Genomic DNA, 16,280 nt, shown 5'->3' with positions numbered 1-16,280 from the left:
AGCATGGGAAGATTGTAGATTGGAGTCAGGGGGTAAGAGAATACTGGGAAGGCCAACTCATGAGTATCCTGCTTCGGAATCTCTTGGAATCTGAATGTTGCATTCCAAATGTTTCCAACACTTCCCTGCTCCACTAGGGCAGGATGAAAGACATTTGAGAACTTTTTAAAGGGAAACTCTATTGCGATGGGCATATTTAAATAATCAACATTCTATGCACACATTGGGGTCATCAGGAAGGTTTCTTGATTGAGTCTGAATTATATACCCTTAAAACACTCCCTCTGCCCCAACAGAGTGCAACAAGCATTTCTTAAAGCTAAGAATGGGCACTCATTAAGCCCTATGTTCCCCCGGTCCTAATTGTCTTCCAGTTCATTGGTCAGCACATTACACTGGACGTGGGACCTGACCCTAATCTTCACCCTAAGAAGAGTCTCACGTGCCCTACGACCTTTAAGGTTGTATACCACAGAATGCTCTGTCTGTATTCTTTGCCCTAAACTAAACCCTCCAATAGCTATTAATGTCACCTTTCAAGTTGTGTTGCATTGAAAGAATTATCAATTTTTATTTATTTTTATTTCTTTATAGTGCGTTATTAGATGACTAGCATCTTTTTCTCACTTAATTAAAATTATACACCAATTTTAAAATCACATTTACAAATACAATCATGTTAATATGCATATTGTTGCATAAACAGCAATTTCCCCTGTACAGCAATCTTAAAATCATTGAGAACTTCCTTCCTCTATTTTGACTATCTTTTTAGAAATTACCTCCCATACATAGAACGCCGCGTGGTTTAAGACCGACGACTTGGCGGCAAACAGCTCACTCCAGAACAAGTCCAAATTAGGATTGCAATGTTTTTCATACGGTCGTTTGTATACTGCCTCTAGTTCTTCACATTGAGTAAGAAGATGTCTAGTCCTCTCAATGTGTCTCCCACAAAGTCTACATGTCCTGTGTTCTCGAGGGATGCCCCTCCATGCGCCCGTGTTTTCCAGCACCTTAATGGTTTGTAATCTGAGTGACAGAATAAACCTGGCCATTCTCGGATATCGCTTCCTTGTGAGGGGTAGGGGCAAGGGCTACTTCTATAAAAGGCCTGTTTGGTGTATTCTCTATATTTCCTCAAGGTGCAAAGATAGGTCAGTGCAGAGTCTATGTCGTTGGTCCTTGCCTTTTCAGGAATTTTAGCCAGGTTATAATCTAACCAGGTCTTTGGTGTTTGCGTTAGGCCAATTTTGTACATGTAGTTTGTAGCTCTAGCCTCTAACTCGCTGAACCATTTACTGGATTCGTATCTCCTCGCATGCTGAATGGTAAGCGAATGGTTAGTGCCAATAGACTGTCTGGGCCTGCTAAGTCAAATTTTATTTTAGCCCATAGGTTACATGAGGCTAATGACCAGCGCATACTTATAGATGCAAGGCCCAGCTCTAATCTAATGGCCTGCACGGGGGTGCAAGGAGGGAGGCTCAGCATTCAGCGCTAAATATTTCCTTCCAGTTTCTCAATTGGCGCGACCCATTTCCAGGGAAAGACTTCTAGGGCATGGATGATTGTTAGAACAATTGAGATTTTGTAGCCTAGGAGTTTTGCTTCTATACTTCTGCCCCCTTGTCCATCGATAATTTTCTTTAGGGCTAACCATTCCCCCCAGGCTTTTTTTGGTTACTTCCTCTAATATGGAGGAAACCATATACTTTGTTGTGACAGTGATTCCCAAGTAGCGGTAGCTGCTGGTGATATCAATTCTTTCTTCTCCCAGCCACCAATCTTTATTCTTGCTAACAGTGGTATTGAAATGTATATTGTGTAAATATCTTTTAAAACGTTTATGTATTTTACTCTGGAAGACCGGTCTTGGACTTAGAAACCCCTGACAGGGAATAATGTCTGCAAATTCTACCTGCTTTCAAGGGAAACTATATTCAGACCATAGACACTTACCATCTGCAGGCCAACACACACAGACGCCAGTTTCTCCTAGTTCTGGACCTATCCTATCACTCTCCCCACACTAACCAACCCTGTCCTCTTTCTTGCAGAGCCACGTGAGCGCCTGGAGACTGCCCCTAGGTGGTAGCGGTGCGTGGTATAAATCAACCAAACATAACATGGAATTGATTGCAGTACCGGACCACATTCTGTTTGTCAAGAACGTTTAGAAAATGTGGCCCATGCTGTCTGAATTCTGTCTCCATGCCCCAACCCAGAGGGTTCAACCAAATGTGCTAAGTGCATATTGAGTGGCAGTCAATTGCACGGATTTCCTGAAACATTGGTTTATAATTATTTAAAAAAGTGCCCATGTGCTAAAGCACCTTGCACTAAGAAAATGGGGAAGTGCAGGACTGTATATGTAAACAATTAGGGTACACTAGGTACCATGTTAATCCCAAAAGTCAAAGATGGGCAGATCACCTTGCCTAATTTTTTGGTTTTACATCAGGGAATAAGGTTAGCGGCTGATTTAAAACATGAGTTCTGATAAACAAATTGTGAGAGAGTTTGCACCACACTGTCCTGAACGAATCATCCTAAAAGTCTAAAGAGCTGAGACGTATTATAATAGTGTTTCCGTCCCTCTGTGAATGTGTTAAAACGATTCCTTTGGCTTAACTAGTTGGTGAAACGAGATCTATAATTTAAATTTCAGCAGAGAATTAAGGCAGGCATATATAATATTAATTTGTGTTCTAGCACTTCATCCAGATTCCTTTGTATAAGCACTTCATCCGGATTCCTGCTGCTTCTAAGCGCTGTAGTAACAGGTTTTATTATTACCCCAATGAATGGCACACAATTTATCGACTTCAGAAGGATGAAAGGCTAAGTTGACCCTGCCTCAGGATTCAAACATATGAAATGCAGGCTGGACCCACGTGACCAGTGAGCAATTAACTCTTGACGTATTAACCCATTCACAAGTGTGATAGGTAGGGGGAGTACACTACCTTAAGTAAGTAAATATTTCCTCTACTATCTCACGATACCCTACTGGTTCGGACCCGCTAATGGCTCAGACTACATATTAACATGAGGTGACAACCCATTTATAATCATCCTTTAAAGAAGCAGGTAGAAATGTGTTTACAAAAGCCATGTCTAGCCGCTATGACTCCGCTTTGGCAGCTTTCCATAAAAATGGTTGTAAATTGGTTGTCTTGGAGTCTCTTTGTTCCTGCAGTAGCTCTACCATGTGCTTTGAAACCGCTCTGTTTCCCTAAGACCCTAGGCCCTAGACCCTACGACTCTTGGCTATTCGTTTGCCAGGTCTACAAAAGCCCTACGAAACTATGATTTTTAGCCAAGCGACTTAATTATTGGGAAGCAGCCAAAAGGTCTATATTTTGCACTGCAATATTCGAATTATAATGTATCAGGAATTTTGAGATTTCTATGTTTATGTTTGTTTATATTGCGCCAGAGCCCGCAGGCATCAGGGCACAAATGTTAGGGCGTCTACGTTTTCTGTTTTAAATGCATTGTACAAGAAAAACGTTTTTGGATTATTTGCTATATTGTTGTACAACTCTAGGCCTGACCCATGCCTCATAAAAATGCTAAATGAAATACTGTCCTCATCTGAGTAAATCACACCGACGTACGAATAATGGTCACGCCCCTGCTTAAAATATATATTAATATATATATATTAATAACTCATGGGTGAGAGTGTCATTTTAAAGCAGGAAGACAGTGATCACTTTAGAAACTCATTCTAATGGCTCCTAAGTGCAGGGTCAGGTCTGCAATAAGAAAATTCCAGGCTGACATCCCTAGCAAAGGAGCAGCAGAGCATTGAAATCTGGCCCCATTGTAAAGCAGGAAGGGTAAACATGCACTATACCTGGGACCCTACTTATACCATATGAACATAATTTTCTCACTGTATGCATTTTGGCATCGAAAGTAGAGAGACCAAATTTGATCACCCAAGTCCCCATATGAATATCATTTTCTCACCCTATGCAGTTTGGCGTCGATGGTAGAGAGACCAAATTTGATCATCCAAGTCGGTGCCTGAATCTCACTTTCCTTCCAAATTAACTTGGTCATCAGCACCTGCTTCTTTCGCTTCTGCTCCCTCAGAAGAGTTCTCCCATGCATGAGGCCACAATCCTCAGAACCCTAAACTCATTCAGGCTGTAGTATGGGAGCATGGATTCGGTCTTCCCTCTGCCCCACTTTCCAGACTTCAAAACATCCAGAACGCCAACACTTACCTCCTCTGACACCACAAGCGAGACAATAACAGCTCTTTCTTCAACTGGCCGCCTGTTCCCAAACATCTCCTGTTCAGAGTCCTCTGCATCACTCATCGTGGCTGCTACAAGACTGGTCCCCTCTTCCTCACCCAGATCCGTTCTCCACACCTCGCATTCTGCAGATCCTGCAAGAACAGGCATTCTTTCACTGCACTTGTCTCAAGAAACGTCTGCACAATTTATGATCACTTATCCTTCCCTCTTCCAGCAAATCTCGAATACTTGTAACTTTTCCTCACCGACTGCATCAAAAGCGCCAAGAGACATCTTTGGTGGTGAATATTGAGCTCCATAAATGCTAAAAGCAAAATGAATAAAATATAGCATCATAAACAGACTAGGACAACCTCCAAACACCATTAACTCTAAGATGTCCCTTTACTACTGGCCTTTCAATGGTAATGAGACTGCACACCTTCTGTTTCAAATGCGGGATGAGGGGAGGTTGACCTAAGAGCTCATGCCACCAGCATGTCTAAACTGCAAGATAAAATTTTAATTACCTGAACTGAACCAACATGTTTCTTTTTTAATGCAGTAGCTGCACTTTCTTGTACTTCATACTTTTTCAAACAAGTCAGAAGGCTCCTTGCTCAGCATCACTTTGAGGGTCTCCTTGAAACACTGCAGGTAGTGTAGTTTGCGATGACAATTTAGCTCATATGACTTGAGCGCTATAGTGACATGGTGCTTGTAATTAGCCTCAGTTTCACTCAAGGCAGGGCAGACATTAATAACCATGGAGGTGCCGGTTACTATACTGTCCAGCATTCTTGGAGCTTGCAACTCTGGCTACCACATATATGAGTGCCAGCCCTAAAACAGTACAGCATTCACAAAGGTAGGGAGAAGTGGAACTTACTTTCACACCTATATTCAGTTTCTGAGATTGGGCAGAAAGCACATCACCCCTTGGGCAGCCATGAACGAACAGAACACAGGGGAAGACACCTTAAAAACCTGACAAAAGTGGTAACTCACTAAAGGTTGTATGCATCTTAATGTTCCCAACAGCAAATGTGCCGGCTGATTTCCTGCAGGAGGCGAAGGTGGACATGATCCCAGTAAGTCGCTGCAACAGCTCTGAATGGTACAACGGAGCCATTGGCATCTACAATCTTTGCGCAGGCTACGAGGCGGGCGGAGTGGACAGTTGCCAGGTATGTCTGCACTACCCCCTGAATTGTAGAGAGTGTGGCAACACATGCAGTGGCATGTTCTCTACCTAGATCAATTCTAGCAATCCGAGAACATTGGGCACAAATGCTGGGGCCTCCCCCCTAGGCTAGTAAACCACAGCTTGCATCAAGTGGGATCATGGAAGATGAGGGCCAAAGATTGCATAAAAAGAGCTTTTGAAGGGTGTAGTATTGTGCATGCATAGCATATGGAGGCATCACTTTGGGATCCAAGTTGTCAGGAGCACACTTTCTGCCATACTAAAATTGCAGAGAAGCAGATATTGTTTAAAGAGGTGGATCAATTTGATAAAGATGTGCTGTATATACCAGTTGCACTTCCCCTGAAATTCAACATGGTGACTCAAGTCCATGGGCCGGCAGTATTCAATCTTTAGATTGCATTTCCTGGGGCGCCTTTAAAAAAAAGGCCATACAGACAATGCTATCTAAATGGCTAAATGACAGAACAGGAAGTGGCCTGCTGCCTGGAAGAGGGAAAATGCAGACGGGGGTGGGGGAAAAGGTAAGTGTGTGGGGAGGGGTGTATGGGTATGTGTTTGTTTACTGAAGGGCATGGGGGAAGGGAGGGTACGTTGAGAGTGGTGGCAAGGAAGCGTTAGGGCATAGGAGTCTGGAAGGATGGGTGAGGGAGGCTTCGGCAAGGGGTGTGTTATCTTTGAGCAGGGCTGATGGGAAGTACGGGCGAGGTTTGGAGCAGCATCAAACAGGGCCTGGGTTGAACCCCTTCCCCCCTGCGAGGCCGAAAATCCTGGCTTTTGGAGCCCACTCCCATTACAACTGTTCCCTTTCTCCTCAAAATACTGGACAGGGCTGCCTATCTACAGATTCAGCAGCATCTGGAAAGTAAAAAGCTGCTAGGACTACGCCAATCAGGCTTTCGACCGAGGCACGGCACAGAGACAGCCCGGCTAGACCTAGTAACACAAATGGAGACTATAAAAGACAAAGGCAATCTAGCACTCCTTTTGATATTAGATCGATCAGCAGCCTTTGACTTGGTGCACCCCAGCATCTTATGTGAACACCTCTCCTCAGCTGCACACTTCTCTGAAGAAGCTACTACTTGGATTCAGTCTTTCTTAAGAAACAGAACCACTAGAGTCTTCTCACCCTCTGCCTCTGCTACCCCAGTCCCGGTCACCTGCGGAGTCCCCCAAGGATCATGCACCTCACCTACACTATACAACATCTTCACAAAGCCCCTCTTTGACGATCTAGACCATATGGGTGTCTCCTACACAAACTATGCGGACGGCACCCAAATCCTCATTCCTATCTCTGGTGACTACAACACAGACTCTGAGCGCCTAAATGACATTTACTAAATCATCCAAGCCTGGATGGCCAAACACGGGCTATGTCTCAATCACGAAAAGACAGAGTCGCGCCTCGTAGGTGCTCAAGCTAGACTTAACAGACTCGACAATCAATTTGACGCCTTCAATATCGATGGTAACATTATCACAGTCTCAAAAGATGTAAAAACTCTAGGTATCTACATTGACTCCTCCATCTCTCTGACAAGACAAATCAACGCGACTGCCTCTTCCACTGCATGCACCTGCAAACGTATCAACGCCTGCAGACCATTTCTTACCACAGGTAACTGCATCACCCTAGCCAGAGCCCTAGTTTTATCCAAGATAGACTACTGAAATGCTCTCTACCTCGGCACGAACAAACACACCCTAAAAAAAGCTTCACATTTTCCAAAACACACTCAGATCAGCAAACAACCTCCCTAGATCACACTGAACTAAGGCGTAGCGTAAACTGGCTGTCTGTCCCCCAAAGAACTGGACTCAAAACCCTCTCTTTTACATTCAAAGTCCTACATAACGTAGCATCCAAGTACCTGTGTGATAATTTCACATGGAAATCCTCAGACCGGCCTTTCAGACCCTCATACTCCAACTGCCTGGTCATTCCCCGGTTCAGGCTCCAAAAGGCAGGTGGCAGTAGTTTCCCGGTCCTTGCAGCCAAAATGTGGAACTCACTACCAGCAACTCTCAGAGCTGAACCTTCCTTCCCTACATTTAGAAGTAAGGCAAAAACTTGGCTCAAATTGACTGATCATCCTTTCCGATTAACCATTTACACGAATGTTATACTTTGTAAACCTCCTCGTATACCATGTCAATTGTTTCACATGCTCACCATGTACATACTCTTTGTGATCAACTGTTTTCCTTTGTAAATTACCCACTGTATGACTTTGTAAATTTCGTTTGCTATACTATAGTAAGAAATGCGCCCAAATGCCTAAGGGCTCAGTACACTATATAAATAAAAAATTCAATTCAATTCACTCTGGGAGGGCGAAATTATGTCTGTCTTTTGGAAGAGCAGCCTCCATGGGGAAATGTTATGACCTAGAACTAGACCGGCATGCAAACCTATGCTTCCTCACCAGCTTCCACACCACCCAAGGTCCCCCTTATTCACTCCCTTCTACACCCTCCTAAACCTCCCAGAGGCCTAGACCCCACCAGCCCACCCTTCCTCACCCTCCTCTATACCATTTGCCCTTACCCACCCTTCTCCACCCCAGCCACCTTTCCTCACCCCTCTATAACCAAATAAACCCTTCCAGACCACTCTGTAACCCCAATCACCCTTTCATACCCTTCTCTCACCAGCACCCCACCCTTCAACATCCATCTCTACCCTACACCCACACACCATTTCAAACCCCTCTTTAGCCCCACCCACTCTCCCTTTCCACGCCTCTCTTTGCCTTCTCTACCACACCGTTCTCTAACTCGCCCTTCATCACCCCTCTCTACCCATCCTCCCTTCCTCATCCCTCTCAAACCCCATGCATCCTCACCCCTCTACCCCATCCATTCTTCCAGACCGCTCTCTACTCCCACTCACCTGCACAACCCCAACACACCCGACCCCTCCTGTGTATCCCTAGCCACCATTCTTCCTACATCTCTAGCCCTACCCACATTTTCTTATCCTACGTTAGCCCCCCCTCACTCGCCCCTCACTACTCAGAGCCTTCAACACCCCTCTCTACTCGCGCACTATCTAACTCTGATATACCATACCCCACTCTACTCCCATGAAATCCCATCTCACTCCACTTTACTCCAACCCGCCCCCACTGTGTCCTGCGCTATGCCACACTACCTACCCTTGTCTACCCACACTTCACCAACCTAACCCCTACCCACCCACCAACTATCCCACTCACCTCTTTGCCCCCACCCACTACCCATCCACATCCTTCTCTACACCCTGTGTTCCACCTTACTCTCTACTTAAACTCACCCACGCTTCCACACCCTCTCTATCATCACACACCCTTGATCACCCATATCTAACCCCACCCGTCCTTGCCCTTCTCTAACCCTACGTTTCCGCACTCCTCTCTAACCCAATCTTCCTACCCCTTTGCTTACCCCACCCTCTCATCCTCACCTCTCTCTATCCCCCAAAAACTTCCTCACCGCTCTAATCCGCACTCACCATTCCTCAACCCTCACTACCCTCATCCACCCTTCCTCACCCCTCTCAACTCCCACCTACCATTTCTCACCCCTCTCTGGCCCCACCCATCCTATGTCACCACTACCCAACCACAACCACCTTTCCTCATCCCTCTCTAGCACCACCCACCCTTTGTCACTCTCTCTAGCCCACAACCCTTCCTCACCCTCTTTTACTCCCACCATAGCTCACTCCTCAGTACCAGACACTTCTCTACACCCACGCAATTCCACCTCACTGTACTCTAGCCAATGCACCCCACCATCCTCCACTCTCCGCACCCCACATTCCTCCACTCTCCCCACTCTACTCTACTCACACCTTCACTCCCCTCACCTCTGTCCACCCAACCTATACCCACCCACACTATCTCACCTCTGCCTATACCTAACAATTCATCCACCCTACCTCACCTCTTCCTTCCCCCACTAATCCGAGTTCATCCATGCCTACCATGCTCACCCCTGCCTACAGGTGCTCACCTTAGCTCACTGGTTATTCGTTCCACGTTGGCTGACCCCTGCCCCAGCCACCCTAGGTCACAATTAAAATCACTGTGCTTACCTTAAAATGTCCAAACAGCATTTGCTGACGTGGAACATTAGTAATACACATATTAGAAAGACGACTGTATACTGCAAAGAAGGGAACTCTTTCTTCTATGTCGATTACTTGTGCTTTTTGTCTCCAAACACTAATTTGCAGAAATGTTTGGAATTACTTGCTAAGTAGTGCCCTGGTATTTACTGCAGTCTAGCCTATAAACGTAAAATGCAATAAGCAAATGCAAAAGCCCAAATTATTCGTTTGCAAGGCTTTTTCTGCGTACCTCTTTTTCTGGTGGTGACTTTTCCCTCTTTTTCCAAGTTTATCAAACAGCTACTCTATTTTAGAAGAGTTTACTGGTGGTTAATAAAAGGCTATGCTCACCATTTATTTTTCAAAATACAATATAGCAACCTGTCTTATTAAGCCATTATAAATTGATTTATAAATAAGCACTAAAATTGCTCAGACTATGCCAGAATATCAAGAAAGAGAGAAAGAGAGAAGGGGGGGAGCATAGACATAGGGTGGAAGTATCGACGACGAAGATCACGACGTTTGCGGCCCAAAAGGGTGCTCGTGCGCCGTCCGTGGTTGAATTTATGCACATTTTTGGACACCCCATGGCTATTGAGAATCTGATGGCCGTGGCTACAATTTCCTGAAGGTGTTAGAGACACCCCATGCGTGCTGGCTGGCAAACAAGCTGGCAATCAGGGAAAACTGCCATATTGAGCTGCTGGTTTCCTGTCATCTTGCACGAGAAACAGAAAAGGTCAGTGGGGACACGCTTTGCTGGGAGGCTACCACTGTGGAGGAAGAACCTAACAAACAAAAGAGATAGCATACATCATCTCAACAAGGGAGTGTGGGCACCGGGCAGTTGTGAGGCTGTTAACAGTGAAGTTTTCATACAGTCCACTGTCATGGGTGAGCAGGATGATGGAGATGGTGCGCCTGTGCCAGTACCACGCAGGCAACATGGTACCTTGGCGCCCATGCCAGAGTTCGACACATCAGGGCCCCCTTCCAAACTTGGACCTAGATGGCTGCTGTGGGTGAAAAAACTTTAAATGTTCTTCAGAGCCACAGGGGGGACAGAGGACGATGCAAAAGTGGCCACACTGGTGTGCTCAGCAGGAACGGAAGTATACAGAATATTCGACACTTTAAACCTTCAGGTGACCACATATGTTCCTGTCAAACAGGCCCTCCAAAACCATTTCCTCCCCATGGCGAATGTGGATTTCGACAGATTCATTATATGCGTGGAGAAGCAGCTTGGGGAGGAGTCCCTAGACCAGTTCTGTGCAAGACTAAGGCACCTGGCGAGCACCTACAGGTGGGTGAATGAAGAGGAGATGGTGCAGAATCAGTTAATCCATGGTTGCAGCTCAGGGAAACTGCAGAGGCAGGTCCTCCGAGAGCCAGGCCAGACACTAACACAGATCTTGGACACTGGGTGGGTATATGAACTGGATGAGAACAGAGGAGCTAAGATGGACGCTGCGGTGCGCCGAAGTAGTAGTGAGGAGGCTTTTGTTGGTCAGCCCGCACCAGGGAGGTCACGCTGGGGCCAGAAAAGATCTGAAGGCCCTCCAACCTCTTCTAACCCACAATCCTGCCAGTACTGTGGGTATGATCTACCTCACGTGGGTGAATGCCTGGCGAAAACGAGAGTTTGAGGCAGGTGCAGCATGCCCGGACATTATGCGAGGGTGTGTAGAGCGGCTGTTCCAGTGACCACGTCGAGGGGGCCAGCGAGAGTAAGTGGGGGAAATCCCAGAAGACTTAGGAATGTGTCTGCCATCGAACAAGGGATGCAGGAACTAGACATTGCTGAGGAAGAGGAAGACGATGAGGAGGTCTTTTTCATCTCAAACATTGCCTCGGGGCAAAGAGGAGAAGACAACCGACTTGCACGGTGAACATTGGAAATGTACCGACACCTGTGTTGATCGACACGGGTGCGTCGGTCTGCATCCTGGCAGCAAAACACTATGAGGCCCTCCCAGGCTCTCCCGAGCTTGAACCTTCCAAGGCCAAAATATATACTTTTGGGGGGATACACCACTGCCAATCCATGGGGTCTTCGTAGTACCCGTCTCCCATGGGCAGAATACAATCAAGGCAAGATTCTTTGTAACCAATGTAAGCCCGCACTCTCTATTAAGCTGCGCCGCCTCTGAGGCTTTAGATATTGTCCATTTTACCAATGATATTGAACACCTTCTAAACTGGTTCGAGAGCATATTCCAGGGAGTAGGCAAGCTGAAAGGTGACCCGATTAGACTACACATTGATGTGTCCGTGAGGCCGACAGCCTTAAAACACAGAACAATACCATTCCATCTAAGGGCACATGTAGAGATGGAACTCCAATCACTGATTGACATGGATATCATAGAAATGGTAGAAGGCCCGGCACCATGGGTGTCCCCGATCGTAGTGGCGCCCAAGCCCAAGCAGCCTGGAGCAGTACGCATCTGCTTGGACATGCGGCTACCAAACACCGCTATCAAGAGGGAAAGGCACCTCACACCCACGCTAGACGACATCGTGGGTGAGCTGCAAGGGGCCAAAGTGTTTTCCAAGCTAGATTTAAGATCAGGAAATCACCAGCTGGAACCTCACCCAGAGTCACGCTACATCACCACGTTCACCACCCACGAAGGGTTATATCAATTAAAAAGACTGGGTTTTGGAGTCTCGTCAGTGGCAGAGGTGTTCCAAAATGTAATTCGAGGAGCCCTGGCGGGACTAAAAAGAGTCAGACAGCAGCGACAAATCAAGAATGAGAAGGAAAGTGTGCGGAGGAACCTCCAGGAAAAGCCAATCGGAGTAGGGGACACTGCGCTGGTGAGGAATAGACGTCCGGAAGGTAAACTGTCCCTCACATACGAACCGCAACCTCTAGGGGTGACCCATGTAAAAGGGTAACCACTGCCAACGAGCAAGGAACTATAACGAGAAATATGTCCTATTTCAAGAAAATAGACACCTACCAGCCGGATGGGAATCTGAGGACGAATGAAGAGGTGGACCCAAATGCCACCCAGCCGACAACGGCACCAGAGGAAGAAGGAGGCCCCATCCCACCAGAAGCGCCTGTGCCATCCCCAGATGGCAGTCGAAGGTATCTGAGCAGAGAAGGGCGCCAACGCCTCTCGAGGTTCCAAGACTACTTCATGGATCCTGTGTCCTAACAGGCCGAGAACAGTTTGTGTTAACTCATGTTGGGTTATTGTAATGGTTAGTGTTTAATTGTTTTCTTGTTTAAAGAAAAGGAGGGATGTTGCGTAGTACGCTAATGTTGTGAGCATGCACAAGCCTCGTTCCGGCTCGCGCATGTGTGTTAGAATATGCGTGTGGGGCGGCCCGGGGCATGTCTCAAGGTTAACAGGTGTGATGTTAGTAGACATTACGAGTCACGTAAGCGAGGGGGAGCCAACCTCACGTGACAAGGGGAACAGGATATGGAAATAAAGAGAGGGAAAAGGTGTTTGCATTATCTTGGAGCTTCGTTTTGCAGTTTGAACTCTACCCTGCTATTCACAGCATTGCGAGCTGCAGATAGCTCTTGCTGTGGCCCCTTCTGCTTCCTGGCGGAGGCGGAGCCACGCTGCATCACGTGACGGATCATGTGACTTATCCGGACCTTTTATTCAGCCGTGAGTCAGCTGAGCGGTGTGTTTGCATTATCTTGGAGCTTCGTTTTGCAGTTTGAACTCTACCCTTCTATTCACAGCATTGCGAGCTACAGATAGCTCTTGCTGTGGCCCCTTCTGCTTCCTGGAGGAGGCGGAGCCACGCTGCATCACGTGACGGATCACGTGACTTATCCGGACCTTTTATTCAGCCGTGAGTCAGCTGAGCGGTGTGTTTGCATTATCTTGGAGCTTCGTTTTGCAGTTTGAACTCTACCCTGCTATTCACAGCATTGCGAGCTGCAGATAGCTCTTGCTGTGGCCTCTTCTGCTTCCTGGAGGAGGCGGAGCCACGCTGCATCACGTGACGGATCACGTGACTTATCCGGACCTTTTATTCAGCGGTGAGTCACCCTCGCAGCGTTAAGCCCGGCGGGGAAAAGCCCATCAGCTGTTGTGCGGCTGTTAGGCGCTGGTGGTGCCAGATTCACTCGGGAAGTGCGCCTATGTGCAGACTGTGGCAGGGAGACAAGAAGGCAGCAAGGTAACTGCAAGATCTATTTATTCTGAAAAGACCTGTATATCAACCTGGTACTTCTGAAATCTTAGTAATTCGGTCTGGTCTTACTGACTAACTGTTCACAATGGCGGACTCACCGGTCTCAAAGCTCTCGCCATATAGGACAGGGGTGGGCTGCTACCCCGAGGTAGCCATTACATGCAGCACTGCCTCATTCGAAAATATTTTACAAACAAATGTGGAAACGGCTGAGGAGGTGGTGAACGGATCAAGTATAGGAGAAGGGGAAGGCTCCCACACACAGCTTCACCTACAGCCCCAACAGTCTTCCAAGACCCCGGATACATCAGTGCCCCCCATAGAAATTGAAAATCGGGGACTTTTTAATAGCACGGTGGTCATTGACGATAGGGGCCAGAACGCGAAACCACAAATAGGACTGTCCCCCAAGGCCACAGTGTGGGAGGTTTTGCCCAATTCGATTCCCTTAAATTCTACTCTCTCCTCCCCAAAGGACTTGGGCGCAACTTATGATGATGAGACGGGTTCTCTAAGGTCAACCGCACCTCCTGTTGTGAACCCCTTTGTCTTCGGTTCCTTAAATGGGAACAAAAGAGATCAGCCTCCAGCAAAAAAATCGGACAACGGTTGGAAACCCTTCGGGATTTCCTTACTGAACACCGATTTCCACACAAACTATTCAAGTACGAACCAGCAAAACAGGGTGACTATTCGAGAGTGTCTTCTGGACCCCTCTACGCCACGGTCTAGATCCCAACAAATGACCACCCCAGGGTCGTACACATTTATCCCTGAGCGTAAGGGGTCATCACCAAATAAATGGGGGGGGTCCCTTGCCTCAGTCAACAAAACTTTACCTCAGGGACCCCCACAAAGATTCCATAAAGGAGTATTCCCCCAGCAAGCGCCGTTTCCAAGTAAATGGTAAAGAAGACAACCCTCTCCCACAGACGAGGATCTCTTGTCCGTCTTGGAATCAACTCAAGGAGATGCTCCTTCTAAAAAGGATCCCCAAATCGATCCTGGAATGATCACAGCTTTTGCTCTTGTAATGGCCCCCTTTATGAAACTTATTGAGTCGCAAAATGATCAGCTTCGGGACCATACGACAACAATCGCAATGATGTTTTCTAAAATAATCTTTATAGAAGGCTTTGTTTCGGCAATTCAGTCGAAACTCGAAAAAAATGACGAACATACGACAAACATTTTGAAAAGTATCATCGAGCCAATCATAAAAGAAAAAGAAATAAGAAGATTGGAAAGGACAAGTCTCAGGTTAGGGAGTGCAGGTGGCCCGGAGAGTGGTCCGACTTCCCTGGAACAGACTCATAACCAGCAGGTGGTTCTGTCTACAAAGAGTACTTTTGAGGAACTTTTCACTACTAAATACAAGGACAGTTCTACCAACACGGACCCTGCTGTGCGGGCAATTAGCCCAGTAATGAAGGAGGGTAGGCTAGCACCGAAGGAAGGATGTTCAGCATCTTCCATTGCAACTAATACTCTGCCCCTGGTTACACGGGATCAGCTCGAGGCTCCAGTGCCAACTAGCAACATCAAATTATTTGACTTATTTAAGAAACCAAAATCAGCTTTATCCCCAATGAAGGAAGGTCTACTTAAAGTAAACAAGAAAGGCGACAAAAACTATGGGAAAATAGTCATACCAACGGACAAACCTATAGGACAGAGACCTTTTCCTACAAGAAAACCCACATTGAGATCTAAAATTGCAACTGGTCTATCCCTTCCAAGGAACTTGGCACTTCCCTGCAAACTGCCAACTCATGAGAGACCAGTAATAAAAAAAAACGAAATTGCTCCTGCTGCCCGCCTAAAAGTAACTCTGATGAGTCCCCTCGCCCACTGGACATCACGTCGACAAATGACAACATGGACATCTCTCTCATGGATTTATCTGTTCATTCAGACATAAACACCACATGGGAGGGGGAGTCAGGATCGAATACCTCCGGAACAGAAAGTGGTATTGAGGAAGAAGATCCAGAAATATACAGCAAGATAAAAGAAGTCGACCTTAAAGGGGAGACGAAGGCTCAGACGATTAAAGACAGGGCGGTGCGGCTAGTGTCCTTCAAAAAGCCCTCAATCCCCACGTTATCGATTCCGAACTCGGTCTTCGATAAAAAACTCAAGTGGAAAACTAGAGTGCACTCCGGTAGAGAAATATCGGCCAGCCCCACAGAAAAAGAGAGGGCAGACATACACCCATCTAACGCCTTGGTTTACACAACACTGGAAGACAGACGGATCTTTCTTGTCCAGAGATCCCTGGAAACCACCAGTAATAAAGGAGTCAGCCCTGAAGCGTCAAAGGAAACAAAAAGAACAGTGTCATGGGCAGAAACGATTGAGAGAAAATCGACATGTGGGCCCAGCAATCACAATGCCCACAATGGACCGGGGCCAAAAAATGCCAAGGAACACTACAGAATACTATTGGAAAGAACTCTAGGCTACGAAGACAACTTAATTATGAATCGGGCTAACGTTATGAGGCTCTTACAATCCCTGGATCTTCTGGAGAAATTAAAATCGA

General features: G+C 46.7%; 1 protein-coding gene across 1 annotated transcript in view; it reads left to right on the top strand.

Annotated features, from left to right (window-relative positions):
• Positions 1 to 16,280, top strand: part of LOC138514166 (acrosin-like) — a 350,028-nt gene that overhangs the window by 245,864 nt on the left and 87,884 nt on the right. The window contains exon 4 of the mRNA XM_069629473.1: positions 5,298 to 5,443. Coding sequence (XP_069485574.1) covers positions 5,298 to 5,443 — 146 coding nt within the window. The remainder of the gene's footprint in view (positions 1 to 5,297; positions 5,444 to 16,280) is intronic.

This window comes from Ambystoma mexicanum, chromosome 12 (assembly GCF_040938575.1).
Source record: "Ambystoma mexicanum isolate Mex_15411 chromosome 12, UKY_AmexF1_1, whole genome shotgun sequence".
In the NCBI taxonomy this organism is placed as follows: domain Eukaryota; kingdom Metazoa; phylum Chordata; class Amphibia; order Caudata; family Ambystomatidae; genus Ambystoma; species Ambystoma mexicanum.
Note: the sequence above shows the minus strand (reverse complement) of the source record. Positions and strands in the feature narration are given on the sequence as shown.